Source organism: Oryx dammah, unplaced genomic scaffold (assembly GCF_014754425.2).
Source record: "Oryx dammah isolate SB20612 unplaced genomic scaffold, SCBI_Odam_1.1 HiC_scaffold_25, whole genome shotgun sequence".
In the NCBI taxonomy this organism is placed as follows: domain Eukaryota; kingdom Metazoa; phylum Chordata; class Mammalia; order Artiodactyla; family Bovidae; genus Oryx; species Oryx dammah.
The window spans coordinates 18,673,761-18,690,276 of NW_024070209.1; the positions used below are offsets into that span (position 1 = coordinate 18,673,761).

Genomic DNA, 16,516 nt, shown 5'->3' on the forward strand with positions numbered 1-16,516 from the left:
GAGATTGAATGAATATGTAAACCAATTGGGGAATGTTTTCATCTTGCCAGTATTATCTTTCAGTCCATGAACATGGAATATATTTTCATCTACTTAGGGCTTCTATATCTTTGAAAAATGTTTTTTAGTGTTCAGAGTACAAGTTTTGTACTTTATGTTTAGACTTATTATTAAATATTTTATTCTTTTTAATGCTACTGTGAATGGAATTTTTTAACTTTATTTTCAGGTCATTTATTGCTAGTGTATAGATATACAGTTTATTGGAGTTGCAGTTTTACCCTGAAATCTTGCTAAACTTTTTGTTCTAATAGTTTTTTTAGTAGATTTCTTCTTTTTAAATTCAAAATCATGTTGTTGGCAATTAGAGTTTTCCTACTTTCTAATATGGTGCTTTTTATGTCAATTTCTTGCCTAATTACCCTGACTGGAGCCTCCAGTACAAAGTTGAATCAAAGTGGTTAGAGTGGACATCATTGTCTTAATCCTGAGCTAAGGGGAAAAGCATTCCGCTTTCACTATTAAGTATGATGTGCTAACATCATAGATGCTGTTTATCAAGTTGCTGTTTAACACCTCTACTGCTAAGTTGTTGAATGTTTTTTATCATGAAAGGGTGTTGAATTCTGTCAGATGTTTTCTCTGTGTCTGTTGAGATGATCCTATGGTCTTGTCCTTTATTCTATAGACATTACATTACATTATAGTCAATTAATTACATTAATTGATTTTTGGATATTAAACCAGCCTTGCATTCTTGGGATAAATCTCACTTGGTATATGATATTTTTTATATGCTGCTGGATTCAGTCTGGTAGTACTTTTTTGAGTATTTTTATGTTTATATTTATAAAAGCTATAGATCTGTAGTTTTCCTTTTCTTCTGATGTCTTTATCTGGAGGGGGTTCTTTTAAGTCAACCAAAATTAGAGTTAAGGAGTGAATTTAGGGGAGAGTGTTTTCATGCAGAGAAAAATTTTAAATCATTGGTATCATTATCATTCTAAATGCAGGGTTTTGAGTCCTTATCAGAAAACATAGTCTTGAAACACAGTGGGAGAAGTACAAGGTTTTAGTTGAAGAGCTACGCTTTTGGCTGCTGCTGCTGCCGCTGCTAAGTCACTTCAGTCGTGTCTGACTCTGTGCAACCCCATAGACAGCAGCCCACTAGGCTCCTCTGTCCTTGGGATTCTCCAGGCAAGAATGCTGGAGTGGGTTGCCATTTCCTTCTCCTATCATTTGCTAAATGTATAACTTTGCACAAATTACCTAGGATTTCCTCGCTTCTATACTCAGGATAAGTATTTCTACATCAGACCTTTGTTTTGGGGATTAAGTGAAGTAATGTATGTAGAAAGTGTTTTTTAAAGGCCAAGCACTATTATAACTATAGATTATTAACTAAATAGAAAAAAGAATTTCAGAGAAAACACTGGAGAAACAGAAACATAACCTAAGAGGCCTAAATAAATTTTTTGAGGCAGAACAAAACGTAATGTGGATTCAAGATCGTTTACTTGAGATAGACAGTGATTTAGCAAAACACACATTTTGTTTAACAAAACTAAATCTTTTTAAAGCACATATCAGAAATGTCATTTTCATGGTCAAATAATTACTTTTATTTGGGGTAAGGAGAAGCCAGTATAGATTTTACTAAGGGGAATTTTGATTCCTTGTTATAATGAGGATAATGATGTATTTTATTTTATTGTACTTTACATAGCTTTATTGCTTCTGTTGTAAAAAATTATATTGAGTTTAATAAAGTTCCATTAAATTTTAACCTTGTGCAGTTATTTTCTAGAGGCTATTTGAAAAACATGGAAGGACACCACTCAGAAATGACTTTGAATATGCTTTGTTTAACTCCTCTAGAAACGAAGCCAGCCTGCGTGTTCAACAACATGGAGTACAGTGATGGAGACATGTTTCGAATGGACAACTGTCGATTCTGTCGATGCCAAGGGGGTGTTTCCATCTGCTTCACTGCCCAGTGTGGTGAGCTGAGCTGTGAGAGATACTACATGCCCGAAGGGGAGTGCTGCCCTGTGTGCGAAGGTAAGGAAAGCTGCCAGTTAGGGGCTAGTAAGAATAGGCTTCCCAGCTGGCTCAGTGGCAAAGACTCTGCCTACCAATACCGGGGGCCCAGGAGACCTGGGTTCAGTCCCCGGGTCGGGAAGATCCCCTGGAGGAGGGCATGGCAACCCACTCCAGGATTCTTGCCTGGAGAATTCCGTGGACAGAGGAGCCTGGCGGGCTACAGTCCGTGTGTCACAGAGTCGGACACGACTGAGCAACTGAACAACAAAGCATAGACATGGTTTAAAGTGTTAACGTCAAAACTGACATAATTCAGTCTCACTCAAAAATAGAAAAGAATTCCCCGTTTTTGTCACATGTTTTACCTTTTAGGTAATGCCAGGTAGACGATGTGGAAACACTTCCCTGCGGGAAATTATCCCCTGGGTGTAGACAGCGGTCGTGTTTCCACAGGTCGACACGAGGTCTCCCGGAGGCACTCTCTGTTCCTCCTCTGCAGTTCCAGCAGTTTCTTGGCAAGTCCTGGGGCTTTCTCTTCATCCTGACAGTAGAATTCCGCCCACTCTGCTCCCCTCAGAGTGGGTGGGGACAGGAGGATGCGACAACCCTAGTGACTGACAGGCCCAACCAGTCCGCCCCGAGAGGACCCGACCCTGCCTCCTTTCTGGTACCCGTGCCCCTCCAGGTGAGAGCAGGGCTCCTTGGCCTTTGCCAATGTGTGCTGGTGAGAGTGGGGCTGTGCTGTGGCACCAGGTCAAGGCCCAGACAAGTGTCCAGGGTAGCCCTGGGCAGAAGGATCCCCAGGGTCTGCTTTTTTATTTTTTTTATTCCCCTTTTCCCTCCAAGAAATAATAGGTCCATGTTCCTCCAACAGGCCCGACCCTCCTGTCTCTGCCCTCCAGAAATAACAGACATTTCAGAATGATAACTGAGTATCACATACTACATCCCACACATTTTAAGGATAAGGAGAGTCAAAAAAGTAGTCACTTCTCTCTTGAGTTTCCGGTAAAGCCAGGAACAGTGCCCAGCTGTGTCTCTGGTCTAACCACACTACAGTTTCCCCAGAAAGGAGGGACTTGTGAGCACTTCTTCTCTGCCTGGGCCACAGACTTCTAGTCCAGAGTCAGGCATGTCCACCTCACGTCTGACGCTCATGCCACCTTTAACCTCCGCACGTGAAATGAGAGGACAGAATTTCATGTCGTGTCCTATAACTTGCTCTGTTTTCAGAATCCCATTTCTTTTCAGTATCTGAGCTTTATTTACCACAGAATCTGAAGATCTGAAATTGCTTAGATTATACAAACTATTGTACATTCCTAACAGCGAACAATTCTACATTCCTAACAGGGAGGCCCGCTCACCTGTTAAAAGTTATTTTTGCTAACATAGGAGAAAGGTGGTTCACTTTTTAGGTGTCATAGGGAATTTAAGAAAGTCAGATCAAGCTTTTCAGTTCAGTTCAGTCGTGTCCGACTCTTCGCGACCCCGTGAATCGCAGCACGCCAGGCCTCCCTGTTCATCACCAACTCCCGGAGTTCACTCAGATTCACGTCCATCGAGTCCGTGATGCCATCCAGCCATCTCATCCTCTGTCGTCCCCTTCTCCTCCTGCCCCCAATCCCTCCCAGCATCAGAGTCTTTTCCAATGAGTAAACTCTGCATGAGGTGGCCAAAGTACTGGAGTTTCAGCTTTAGCATCAGTCCTTCCAAAGAAATCCCAGGGCTAATATCCTTTAGAATGGACTGGTTGGATCTCCTTGCAGTCCAAGGGACTCTCAATAGTCTTCTCCAACACCACAGTTCAAAAGCATCAATTCTTCAGCACTCAGCCTTCTTCACAGTCCAACTCTCACATCCATACATGATCACTGGAAAAACCATAGCCTTCACTAGACGGACATTAGTCAGCAAAGTAATATCTCTGCTTTTGAGTATGCTATCTAGGTTGGTCATAACTTTTCTTCCAAGGAGGGTCTTTTAATTTCATGGCTGCAGTCACCATCTGCAGTGATTTTGGAGCCCAAAAAAATAAAGTCTGACACTGTTTCCACTGTTCCCCCATCTTTTAACCTTCCCAATTGATTTGTCCCCTCACTACTTCCAGTGTATAATAGTCCCTGAAATTGGTGACACTTGGTGGTATAAAAGCATAGATGTGAACCTCTGTGTAATAATTATAACGAGTTGTCTGGCCATGGGTCCAGTTATATCTCACTTCCTGGAATTCAAATCCAGTCTCAAAGTAGAAATGAAGTATGCAGTGTAATATTTTTTTTTTATAAATAAATTTTGTGAGTCTTATCTAACTCAGGTTTCTTGGCTGCTTCAGTGGCTGACAGACTGCCTTTCTGAAGCTGTGACTGCACGGCCTTCAGTTCTGGGCTTCTGACTCTTCTTGTAGCTAAACTTTCTTCCTCTTCAAAAGAAAGAGGACCAAACTCACAAATGCCTGGACTTTCTTCCCAGCACAGAAGCACTTGCTTCTCTTGAGGCCAGATTTTATGTGTCTGAAAAAAGAATGTTGAGTGACTTATCTAATTACTTTGATATATAAGGATATTTGGGGATTTTTTATTTATGTGCTTATCAACAACCTCAGAAAAATCTTTCACAGTAGCCTTGGTTAACTATGTCCCACAGCCTCAGTTGCTGCTTGACCGCTCCGCTCAGGTGGAGAAAAAGCTGTGTAGGTCCATGGCATTCCCTCCAGGGCAAAGGAGTGTCCTGTACAGTTTAGACAAAGTCTGTCTGCCCTGTCCTCAGGGGCCTGCCTACGCCTCACTGTTATCTCAGGGACCTCCAGGCTCCATGAGATAGACTCCAGTTAGCCCTCGAAATAGCAGGCTCACTGTAAGTTAGATGGGGCATTATTCTTTCTACTCTACAGGGGGCTGAAATTGAGGTATAATAAACTTGTAAATTGACAACTCAGAAGGCATCCGCAGAACCTAAAATGGATCTGCATTTTTTGTTTTCTCTGATTACCACCCACAGCTCTATCCATGAAGTTTTGCACCTTTATGAAAGAGTAACACCTGCACACTGGCTTGTATGCCTCAGGTCCCCTGCCCTGTGAGCCGTGTCAGGATGGGTGAACATAAATTCAACGTGATGGCTGCCTTTGCTTGTCCCCCTAGAGACACCTCCTGCAGTCCTGAGCTTCTGCTGAGTGCAGCTGGAAAAGAACTGCTGATGAAGAGAACCTGGGGAAAAAAAAAATCTCTAGGTGCAGGCAGAAATAACATGTAGAATGCCCTCGGTCTTACTTGAACTCACGTTTTAATTTAGATCCTGTGTATCCTTTGAACAATCCCGCTGGCTGCTATGCCAATGGCCAGATCCACGCCCACGGGGACCGGTGGCGGGAAGATGACTGCACGTTCTGCCAGTGCATCAATGGGGAGCCCCACTGCGTGGCGACGGCCTGTGGACAGAGCTGCATGAACCCTGTCAAAGTGCCTGGAGAGTGCTGCCCCGTATGCGAAGGTAAACCTTGAGGATCCTAGTGAGCCCCTGGTGAATGTCTCATGTCAGATCAACTTCCACCAGTGTGTGCTTGCTTGTGTTTTATTTCCTCAGGTGTAATGTCTGCTTCCTGCTGTTAGTTGCAGATGATTTTATGATACAGCCCAGACTAATCATTTGGAGGAGATGCTGCAGATTTACAATGACAGCAGTGTGGTCTTTATTTTACCACTGCAGATAATGCTTAGCTGAATACTTTACACTCAAAGAATATATGCGTTTGAATTCAGTTCACCGCAAGCCTAATTAACATGTAAAGGTCAAAACAGGGAAATGAAATTGGAAATGAGACCCATGCTCAAAGCTTAGTTTGTTCAATTTGTAATGCTTCTATAAGCCCAAGAGTCCTGGCAGCTAGAAGAAAGACCTGGAACCATCAAAGGCAGTTTTCACTGCCCAGAGTCCTCCCTCTGAGTGTCCATTGTTTCTAATATCATGATGGCTGTGGCTTTGTAATTCCTGTCAGGCTTTCACTTATGTCTTGGTTACCTACATTCATGACCTCTCTTTCTTTTTAGTGAAGAGGTGCCTGAGATATCCTGGACTCGTCTTTCCATCTCAACCTCTAAGCCAGGCCATTTTCACCATCCTGGGAAGATTCTTTGCACATTTATTCAAGTCAGTCTTAATCCCCAGTCCATGTCTGTTAATACAAGAGATTGAATATTGCTGATAGATCTGATAGAGAGTGTCCATCACTAAGAAACACATTTGCATAGTGAAATGAACTAAAGTGGGTCGGAAATTAATCCTTGTAGAAGATGGATCCTTCTAGAATTTTTAAAAACAGCTGTTAAGAAAATGACCAGTTTTTTCAGAAATTCAGTCAAGTAGACTGAGTCCTCTGCGGAGAAGGCTTTTGCTTCTACCTCAATTTTAATCAACTCAGTCTTCAAGAGTTTGCCTGACTAGCTTCATTAACCTCTGAGGGGTTGGAGTTATTAAAGATCTTAAAAGTCATATAAAAATTTAAACTGGAGGATTCTGGTTCTATTGACATCACAAATTCCCTCACCATTACTCTACTTACAATGCAGCTGCCACACTCCAAAACTTTATAGCTTCCAGATGACCAATTTTATGGAAATCACGCACCACCCCCCCACCCTCACAATATACTCCTCCTATCCCCTAAAGGAAGCATTTCAGTGCTGGAAAATGGAGTGCACAATAATATGTAAGATGGTGTACGGTCAGCTTTACAAGGAAGGATGCCTTGCTGGTGCAGATTAAAATGGGACTATCTATTCCTAAGAATTAGGAACAATCTGTTGCTGATTTGCAATGTTTAAGTATATATGTATGCATGATAATGAATTTTTTAATTTTAAAAAGCATAAATATATAATCCAATAAGCACTAACCTTTTAACTTCAGGAGTCTTAAATCATAGATTGAAAGTAAGACTATTAAAAAAAACTTGTAAAAAAAATACAGGGCTTCATTTCTAAAAGTAAAGAATGCATTTTGCATTCATCTTATGCAGTCATTAGCAATTCCATCCTGGTGAGCAGAGAAGGGAAGCAGGTGGTGAATAGAAGAAAAAAAAGTATATATGAGAAAACTGATTTATTCTTATGTAGATGTTTGGGTAGGAAGGAGATGTTAGTTTGGTCTCTGCAACATTTGAGTCAGGTTGTAATCTTATCTTCCACTGTTTGAGAAAAGAGTGACAGTCTGAGCCAGCCATTAATTCCAAAAAATGTACTAACCACCTTCCATAATCCAGATACCACATTGGACACAAAGATAAATAAAGGACATCTCCTAGTAAACTTCAAAGAAACTGTTTAGGCTGTTTTAAATTAAACCAGGGAAAAAAAGAAATGTCTACATTCAGATGCTGTGGGATAAGTGCTTTTTATGTGTACCTGATTCCGTTAAGCCTCACATCACTGCTGTGCTGTAGGGCTTGTGATCCCATTTTAGAGATGAGGAAATTGGGTTTTGGAGAGATTTAGGTAAATTCTTCCAAGGTCAGTTGCCAACATGTGGCTGAGCTGGGGTCAGCTGAAGTCCGTCAGATTCAGCTGCATTTGTGTCTATTTTCCTTGCCCCCAGAGGTCATCTCAGTCTCCTCCTACCCTGTTTCTGGTTCCCTTATATCTGTCTCCATCTCTGGCTCGTGGCCCTGTGTTGGAGACCTGGAAGTCAGCTGACGGGGAGGAAGTCATTTGCAGTTTGACAGCTCCTCCAGGTGTATTCCATGTGGTCTCCCGAATCTGAGGGCCTTGGGGGAAGGACTCCTTTGAGACTCAGACTCAGCCTCGATCTGCTTCTCAGACCTCGCGCCCAGGCTGTCTCCCTCCCAGACTTGGCACCTGTATTCCAAGCTGTTAGGCGCTGCGGCCTCCGTTCCTGTCTGTCTGTCTTGTGCCCCTTCACCCGGCCTTTCAGGAGTCTCCACTGTCTGGTTCTTGGAGAACTACTTTGCCTTCTGTTTCTTGTTTTTGTCTTAAAGTCACTTAAGTGCTGAGTTTCATATGAGATTGTGTTTAGTCTTCAGTAATGTTTTGATTCTAAGATGTTTTCAGAAGACTGAAAGATTCTTTTAGTCGTGGTGGTTTCAGTCGCTAAGTCGCTTTCGGCTCTTTGTGACCCCATGGACTGTAGCCCGCCAGGTTCTGTCCTCCACGGCCTCTCAGTTTGCTCAAATTCGTGTCCATTGTGTCGGTGATGCTCTTCTTTTGGTATGGGGATCAAAAAATAGTACACAGCTTAGGATAATGATTGTAAAAGCTTATTTTTTATGAATAATAGTAACGTATTTATTAATAATAATAAGCTTACAAAATTATGCAAGGCAAATAAATCTTACTGCTTAGTTTTTAGGATCCAAGAAAGACCCTGAAACTATTTGAAAATATTTCTCTCAGCAGTTATTCAGTAGCATATTTAAGTGGAATTTTAAGTGATTTCAGAAGAGCCAAAGGATTAGACTAAATAAGAAGAAAGCAAGGTGGTGTTGTTTAATGAATAATCAGCCAGAATTATTTGGAGGAAAACAGAAACACTGGTATTTATTCAATTTATACACAATAAATTTCTTGGCCGGCAATTGCATAACAAGGTTGGCCTTGCCCTTATTAACTGCAATCCCAAGTTACATAGTCAGGGTCTGAAATTTGATGAAACAGATCCCACACAAGGATTGTGGGTTTAAATTCTCTCTAAATAAATTACTGCATCAACAAATATGGTATGTGAGGTCCTGTAGGGAGGAAAAAACCTTGTTGTGACTGCTGTTGTTATTAGAGATACATACCTTCCAAATGACAACATAATGTGCTTGGTTACTCCTGGAGGACCGGGGATGTGAACTTGGGGGCCCTTAAAGACCATGCTGTTAACTTGACAGCTACTCAATTCACAAGTACCTGAGTGCTTTTTAAATTGGCACTTAAGTACTCTCATGATTAAGTCTTAGCAAATTAGTGTCAACAGCCAGTTCAGGTACACAGATAAGCCATCTCATTCCATAACTGATTGTGTTCTTATGTTTTGTTCTATTGGCTCTCTGTTTCTCCTCTTATTCATCAATCACATTATTTCTATTTTTTTGGCCCTTGTAAAAAGCCAGAGTGGAAATACACAGAAGAGCATGTAAAGTTTGCAGTTTAAGCGTCCCTGTGGGAGATACGTCCATATTGTCTTAAAAACAAAAAATGAAAAAGAAGGGCAACAGAATTGAGTCTTCCTCAGCATCTAGCACCATTTGCATTGTCTTATTGTAGCCCTTAACGAGAGTAGCTACTAGTGTACCTCTTATACACTGACTTTGAGCCAGACCTCAGTGCTTTAAGAGCACCAGCCAATTTGATACTCACAACTTCCATCTGTGACAGGTTCTGCCATCCCAACCTGTGATTGCAGAACCCAAAATTCAAAAGTTGTATGACTTGCTCAAGTTCCTACAGCTTGAATGTGGCAGAGCAGTATCTCTAGAGCCTTGACTGTGGACCCCACAGGAATACGGCCTCTGAGCCAGAATGCTCTGCATCCTCTGGGTTGACCAGTAACCTGAAAGAGGCTACATCCCCCATGAGCTAGGATTTTACCATATGCTTTTGAATCCTTAAAATGGCACCTGGCGTGTAAAGTAGGTGCTGAAAAGTAGTTAATTAATGGATGATGAATGAATGAGTGAGGAAAAGACTGGAATAAGGCAGCAGACCCTGATCTAGGGTTTCCTTAACCAGTGCTGTTAAAGAAGCCAGATGCTGACCTCTGGTGAGCTGACCAAAGAGTAATGTTTAAATGCTTCTGTTTGACAGTGTGCTCTGAGGACAGAAACCAGAGTGCTGTATGAAGTATGTTTGGCACACAGTGGGTCCAGATGTCTGCAGGTGGGTTGACCAGTTAGCTCAGATTGGCCACTCACCCTCATGATAAGCACTTAGTTCTCCATTCCCACCCAGGAACAGCCTTCCAATCCTGGTTTGTAAACTGCAGTTCATCCTCTCTCAGTTCATTCCCTGCAGTCCAGAATCACAGAGTTCAAGTGGGCCTTCTCCAGACCCTCCAAGGCTAATGCTCACTGTCATATTTTGCATACTGCTTTTCGACCTGCTTTTGAGAGTGTATAGGGGCCACTATCTTGTTTCCAGCTAGATTTTTAATATCACTTTTAGGTATTGAGAATAATTTGCTTGTTTATTTCCCAGTAATGCAAGGTATAAATGCTGTCTTGGTTGATTCTTAACATTAGAGAGACCCTAAGGACAGAGTGCCATTTTCTATGAAAAAAACAAAACTGTTTGTTTTATAATTAAAGGTAAGATAAGGTGTTGGAGAGGGGAATTTGGCTGCATGATGTAATGACATGACCTGATGAGTCAACAGAAAAATGCAGGCTATGTGGACAACTGTGAGGCCAGCTTGGCTGTGACACCTGATGCAGGAGATAAGAATTTCATCATCCTTGGTGAGCCTTGATGTCAGATCTCATCTGCTGTCTCATCTTGGGCTGTGGCTGGACCCTGCCCTGGTGGCCATTGTGACCTGAGTGTGCCTTAGGCCCGGTGTGTGCAGAGTCTTCCTGCTGGGAGGAGTTGACGAATTCTATGACCCTGGGGATTTCAGAGCCAATGCCAAGAGTCTCACTTTTCAAGAACTAGAAACAACATAGGTAACAGTTTAGTTGGTAGCGTTCAGTCGTAGGCTTTGAGTTACTAGTAAATAAAGTCTCTGCTTGTGGTTGGGTATTTTCCGATCACAATAGGTACTTTCCTTTCTACTATTTCTGTTTCTCTGAAACAAAAGCAAAATCTGTTTCCAGATTCACTCAGGAAATCAAATAGTCATAGATTGCTGTGGTTGAGTAATGGATGTGTGAGTGTTCAGCATATTACTCTACTTACCTTGGTATTTAAAAGATTTTTCTGTCATTGCAAACTTTAAATGAATGTTATTTGCAGAGTTATTGTCTAAAACTGAACTGAGTTTCAGGCAGGCCTTGTAATTTCGCTAACCTGGACTTAACCAACTCCTGAAGTGGAGGAATAGGATCGATTCCCTGCCTGTTAGATTCTTTAGATTCTTTCTAATTCTTTGGACTTAGGATGGAACCAGGCAATGGCTTTCTTCCTGCTTACCTGGCTTCCTTGAATCCCTTATTTTGGAAATCCTGGTCCTACTTGGGACAGTTTTGGAGCGAGGACATTTGGCGTTTCTTGACCTTGTTGTGGATTTAGTAAGCCACTTCAGCATCAGCACACTGGATAGATCACATTCTGGACTCCTCTAAAGAGCTGGAGGTTTTTGAACTGTCAAATAGACTGTCTTCCTCATCATCAGTCCTAATTTTATGGGCGCACTATATTGTTCCCTATAAATCCTGATGATATAGTTTGAATCAAGCCACCCTTCAAATGCAATTTCTACTGGCCTGCCAGAAAAGTCTGTGCCAGGCACATATCTGGGTGGGAATTCCTTGAAATAAGAAAAAATGTTTCCAACCCTGCCCATAATACTTCCTCACCAAACAGTATCTCAAATGATTGAGCTACTGCTTCTGTGGCAAGGAATCAGACATAGTTTGGCTGACCCCAGAGTCTGTGCAGTCAAAGATGCCACAGGTCACATGATATTAATGTTCTGGTACATAACAGGGATCAAAACTCAGTTGATGGGTGATATTGCTTCAGTGCCATATACTAGGCTATTATTAGCAGGCCAAGAATAATAAAATAGTCGTAATATCTGAAAGACTGTTAGGCATGTTCTTTCATCCTTTAACTCTAAGTGTCCTGGAAACTAGTTCCATAAATGGAGATTAAAATATAGCACAGTGCGTTTTTTGGCTTGTCCAAATAAGGTCATACGCAGGGCAACAAATGCATAGCAGATGGCCTTGTGTCCACCTCGGTGGCCTTGAACCTAAGCACCCGAAATTGTTCATGAATGAATATCACAGTATTTTGGTTTTTCTCTGGGAATTTAAAAAAGCTTTAGGTATTTCAAGTAACTTTTGAATGTTACGGTTCAGAGCTAATTCTGAAACACTTGATTAGAAACCTCTGTCTCTGATTGTCCAGCCTTCAGCTGTCCCCGCTCTTAAGTATTTCCCTGTAGCAATGGTCTTGGAAGGGGCTGGTTCCTCTCTGCTTCCTCTGCTGTTCACTTCCCGTCCCTAAAAGGGCATTATTGCCAGGAGTCTCATAATTTTCCTACTAAGATAATCATCGAATCTAATAGTTCAGACTTGGGCCTGCTAATTTTCATCTAATCAACGGAGGCAGGAAAACATAGTCTGGAATGCCAGCTATGTGAATGAAAAATATTTAGTCATTCTTGAAATGATAGGAATGTTTTTCCAACAAGCTTAAATAAACACAATCTCTACTGAGACTGTGTTAAACTTTTTTTGGAAAAGAGACAACTCTTAGGCCAAACAGAAGTTAATGAAGGTTATTAAGAGGCATGCCCTTCAGAAAAGGCTTGTGGACATTAAAAAGAAAGATTCTCTTCTCCTCTTGGTACAGCCATTGACCAGAAGTAGCAAAATTGCTTTCCTTTCTGCTTTTGTCAGCCTAACAGAATTTAATATTTTAACTGGTGATCACATTGTCCACCTTTCCGAAGAGATATCCTGCTTTACTAGCCATGGCTGATTAGACTGTCTTAGGGAAACATCCTCATCTTCATCTTCTTCCACTGTTTGCCTCAGTCCTAAGGAATACATTGGTCTCAACACATCTGTATTTAAAGCACTGGACAGCACTTTTGATATGAAGCTCATTTATTTGTTTCCAGTCATACAAGGCCCAACCATAAAGTAATAAAATTATTTTTAAACATAGTGACATTTTTAAACAAACCAAGGTTTACATATCCAAGTGAAGTGTTTCTACTTTCAAGATAGATATATGGGGAAAGTGTACAGCTACTGCAGGAGTGTAGTCATTCAGAGTATTTTGGGTGCTTCTCTGTTGAAACTGATGTTACAGCTTGCAACACATCCTTTTGAGTATCTTTAGCTTTGTAAACTCCTGACTTCAGAGGTTTTATTAGGCCCTTAGAAATAGTCAAAGACATTCATACCTAAGCCTGATGGAAAGGCTGGGTAATCTAGCTGGGTAAAACTGTTAAGAGGAAGCAAAACGTGACGGTAAAATAGAAGCACTGTGTCTTCTATGACATAGTAATCTCCTCTGGCAGCAGCTCTGAAGAGAAGTTTAAAATAGAATTTTAGCATGAGCAGCATTTTAGTACAAGCATATAACCCCCAAAAGTGAGCATTTTTAGCAATAACACTTATTTGTAAGTACAATTCCTGGTGTGTTTATTGGAAAAAAGAATCAATCCACACTTACCACATAGTATTTATATGATTTCTGGGGGCTAGAGGCATATATTTAAATGGTGATCTATTATATTCAACTTTTTGTGGGATTGCAAGTGCTCCATTCAGACTTATTTTCAAATAAATTATTAGACTAATTCCCTATATATACTATGGCATTTTAAACTGTCTCATGGTATAGTCTTAACACCTTAAAATGAGCAAAGTGATTTCCGTCGTTTAATACATGAGGGGTAGAGATGGTGAGCTACCCAGTGAACTGTTTACAGAGACCCCATTGAAGTATTTGCTGTGTCTGTCTGATTGTTGAGGATAAAATATCTGCTGCAGTATTGCTATAAAATAGCAAGGCAGACGAAAGGAATGAAGCTGTCTGTCAAAGAGCATCCCTTGCCCATTGACGGATCTCCCGTCACAGGTGGTTGCTGAGGTGACAGGGAGCTGGATCACACCCACCTGTCACCCTCTCCATTTGAGACTCCTGACATGCTCACTCTCCATCATCGTGCAGACTGGGACAGCTGTTACCAGGGGACTTGGCAACCTCAGATCTTGATCGAGGGGTCATAACCATCAGTTTGATCCAAGTTTGATAGGAGATAAGCAATAAGGAACCATTAGTACTTTTTTGAAATTTATTAGAAAGATGAGAAGATGGTAATGCATTGCACATTATACATTTTTCAATTTGATTTGAATTGTTAGCAGTTTGACCAAATTTTCACTTGCCATGTATATTTACAAGATGCCTATTTACCAATCAAGTGAATTTTATTTTCATATCTAAGAGATTAGCTGGATTTAACACACTTGCCTGAAACAGAGCCCAGTTAAGGGGTTCAGACCATTGGAGACCATAGAATTTAACATTTGCTGTGAGTCAAAAATAAGATTCTATTCAAATAAAAAACTGAATGCTTTTTCTTTGCAGCCTCATGAACCAAGACTAAGAATCCCCAAGAACCTTCTAAGACCAACAGGGGGACCGTGAGAGTCATGTAGTGCTCTGGGTTCGATTTTTCACCTTGGCTGCTGAGCGTTAAGTCTGTGAGCCACCTCCCCAGCCAGGCGGGACCTCACAACATGTGCTCAGGACCTCATCCCTGGCTGCAGTGCCTTCATTCTACTTAAAAGTTACCTTGGTCTTCGTTTTCTCACTTTAATTACGTGTACATATATGATACGGGTTTCCCTGGTGGCTTAGTGGTAAAGAACCTGCCTGCCAATGCAGGAGACGTGGTTTGATCCCTGGGTCAGAAAGATTCCCTGGAGAGGGAAATGGAAACCCACTCCAGTATTCTTGCCTGAGGAATCCCAGGGACAGAGGAGCCTGGAGGGCTACAGTCCATGGGGTCACAAAAGAGTCTGACACAACATAGCAATTAAACTGTGACCTGTGGTATAATTTGAGACTGTCTTGGGTCTACTTTGGGATCCAGCAGAGTAGATTTAATGCTGGTTTGTGTGCTTGGTGCCCACCATCGCCTATGCCCACACCTTGCACTATGGTCCTGCCACCCATAGTTTGGATATCTGTAGGAAGACACGAAACAGTATTCTCTTTTACCTTAATTGGAAAGTTATATGTGTTAGTCGTGCAGTCATGTCCAACTCTTTGTGACACCGTGGACTGTAGCCCACCAGACTTCTCTGTCCATGGAATTCTCCAGGCAAGACTACTGGAGTGGGTAGCCATCCCCTTCTCTAGGGGATCGTCCCAACCAAGAGATCGAACCCGGGTCTCCTGCATTGCAGGCAGATTCTCCATCATCTGAGCCGCCAGGGAAGCCCCACATTGGAAAGCTATTGCCCTGAAAATCAGCTTACATTTAAAGCAATTCAGGGATGTCTATTTTATTAGTGAAACTAAAAAAGTATTCAGAGATAATAAACTGTCAGCTGGGGCTAGTAGCCTCAGGCCTTGCATGTTAAGAAAGGACAGCAAACTTAGATCTTTCAAAACTATGACTCGTGCTTTTTGGGAACCAAGTTTTAAAAGATTCCAGGGAGATTTTAGGCCATCGGAATTCAATAGGGGTGTTCCACATTGCTGTGACAGACACTGAGAACATTATTATTTGAAACATAACTACCCCCCCACTATTATTAAGAAAGTACTGGTTGAATTATCTCTTAATATTGATATGTTTCATATCACTGACTTACTGAAACTAAAATGTGCTGATTAAAGACATCTTTTAGAGTTGGGACTTCCGTACCCTCTTTCAACTTGAGAATGGCAGGACTACTGGCAAAGCTGTACCAAATCAGTATACGTTGTCCTCTGATGAATTTGCTCTCATCCCCGAAGATCCAGCAAGGCCCCCATCATGAGAGAGGAAGTGTGGGGTCAGCCAGGCACACAGGAGCATTGTTTCAGCTCACACTGGATAAGCTGATTATGAAGAGATTTCTCTTCTCTTCGAGACACCATGGACACAGTCAAAAGTTGAAACAATGATGTTCAGACTGCAGCTCAGCAAATGTGAAAGGCGCCAGTGGCCGGTCACTAACACGCTCCAAAGCTTACCAGACCATATGAAAGGATGTCATGGACCCACCCACGACCCAGATGCTTTTCATGTTATCAGTGGAGATAGAAATGATGCTTAAGTTACAATAGACAGTGTTCAGAATGCCAAGCCAGTTGTCAGACCATTTATCAGCTGAACATTTGAGGCCCGCAAAAGGGCTCGTAATTCATCTACTGAGCCATCATCTGAGACCATTTCTGACTCTGAGCCGGCTGGATAGTCATTACAACAATAATTATAGCAACAGGTAATATTTTTGTCACCCTTTGAGTTTATGGAATAGTCCCCTCTTTACGATCTTTCTGGGGTCTTATAATGATCTTGTGAGGTAGAAATAGGGGAAATTCCTACTTTATAGAAGTCCAGAGAGGTTCATCACCACATGTAAGATAATGAATGAACACAGACTCACGCTGAGCCTTCTAACCCCAAGCCCATGTCTTTGGCATTGCTTCCCTTGAGACCCAGATTGTAAGGAGGGAGAAGATGAGGAAAAGAAGTCAGTGGACATGAAAGTACTTGATTGTCATGGCTCAGATTCAAAACCTTTTTGCTCCTGGCTCCATTCTCATTGCTGAGACCCAGTTGCTGTTATTTTGACCTT

General features: G+C 41.7%; 1 protein-coding gene across 2 annotated transcripts in view; it reads left to right on the forward strand.

The window, feature by feature from the left end:
* Positions 1-16,516, forward strand: part of CRIM1 (cysteine rich transmembrane BMP regulator 1) — a 208,173-nt gene that overhangs the window by 126,204 nt on the left and 65,453 nt on the right. For both annotated transcript variants that reach the window (XM_040224625.1, XM_040224626.1), the window contains exons 6-7: positions 1,879-2,061; positions 5,338-5,535. In XM_040224625.1, the coding sequence (XP_040080559.1) occupies positions 1,879-2,061; positions 5,338-5,535 (381 nt within the window). The remainder of the gene's footprint in view (positions 1-1,878; positions 2,062-5,337; positions 5,536-16,516) is intronic.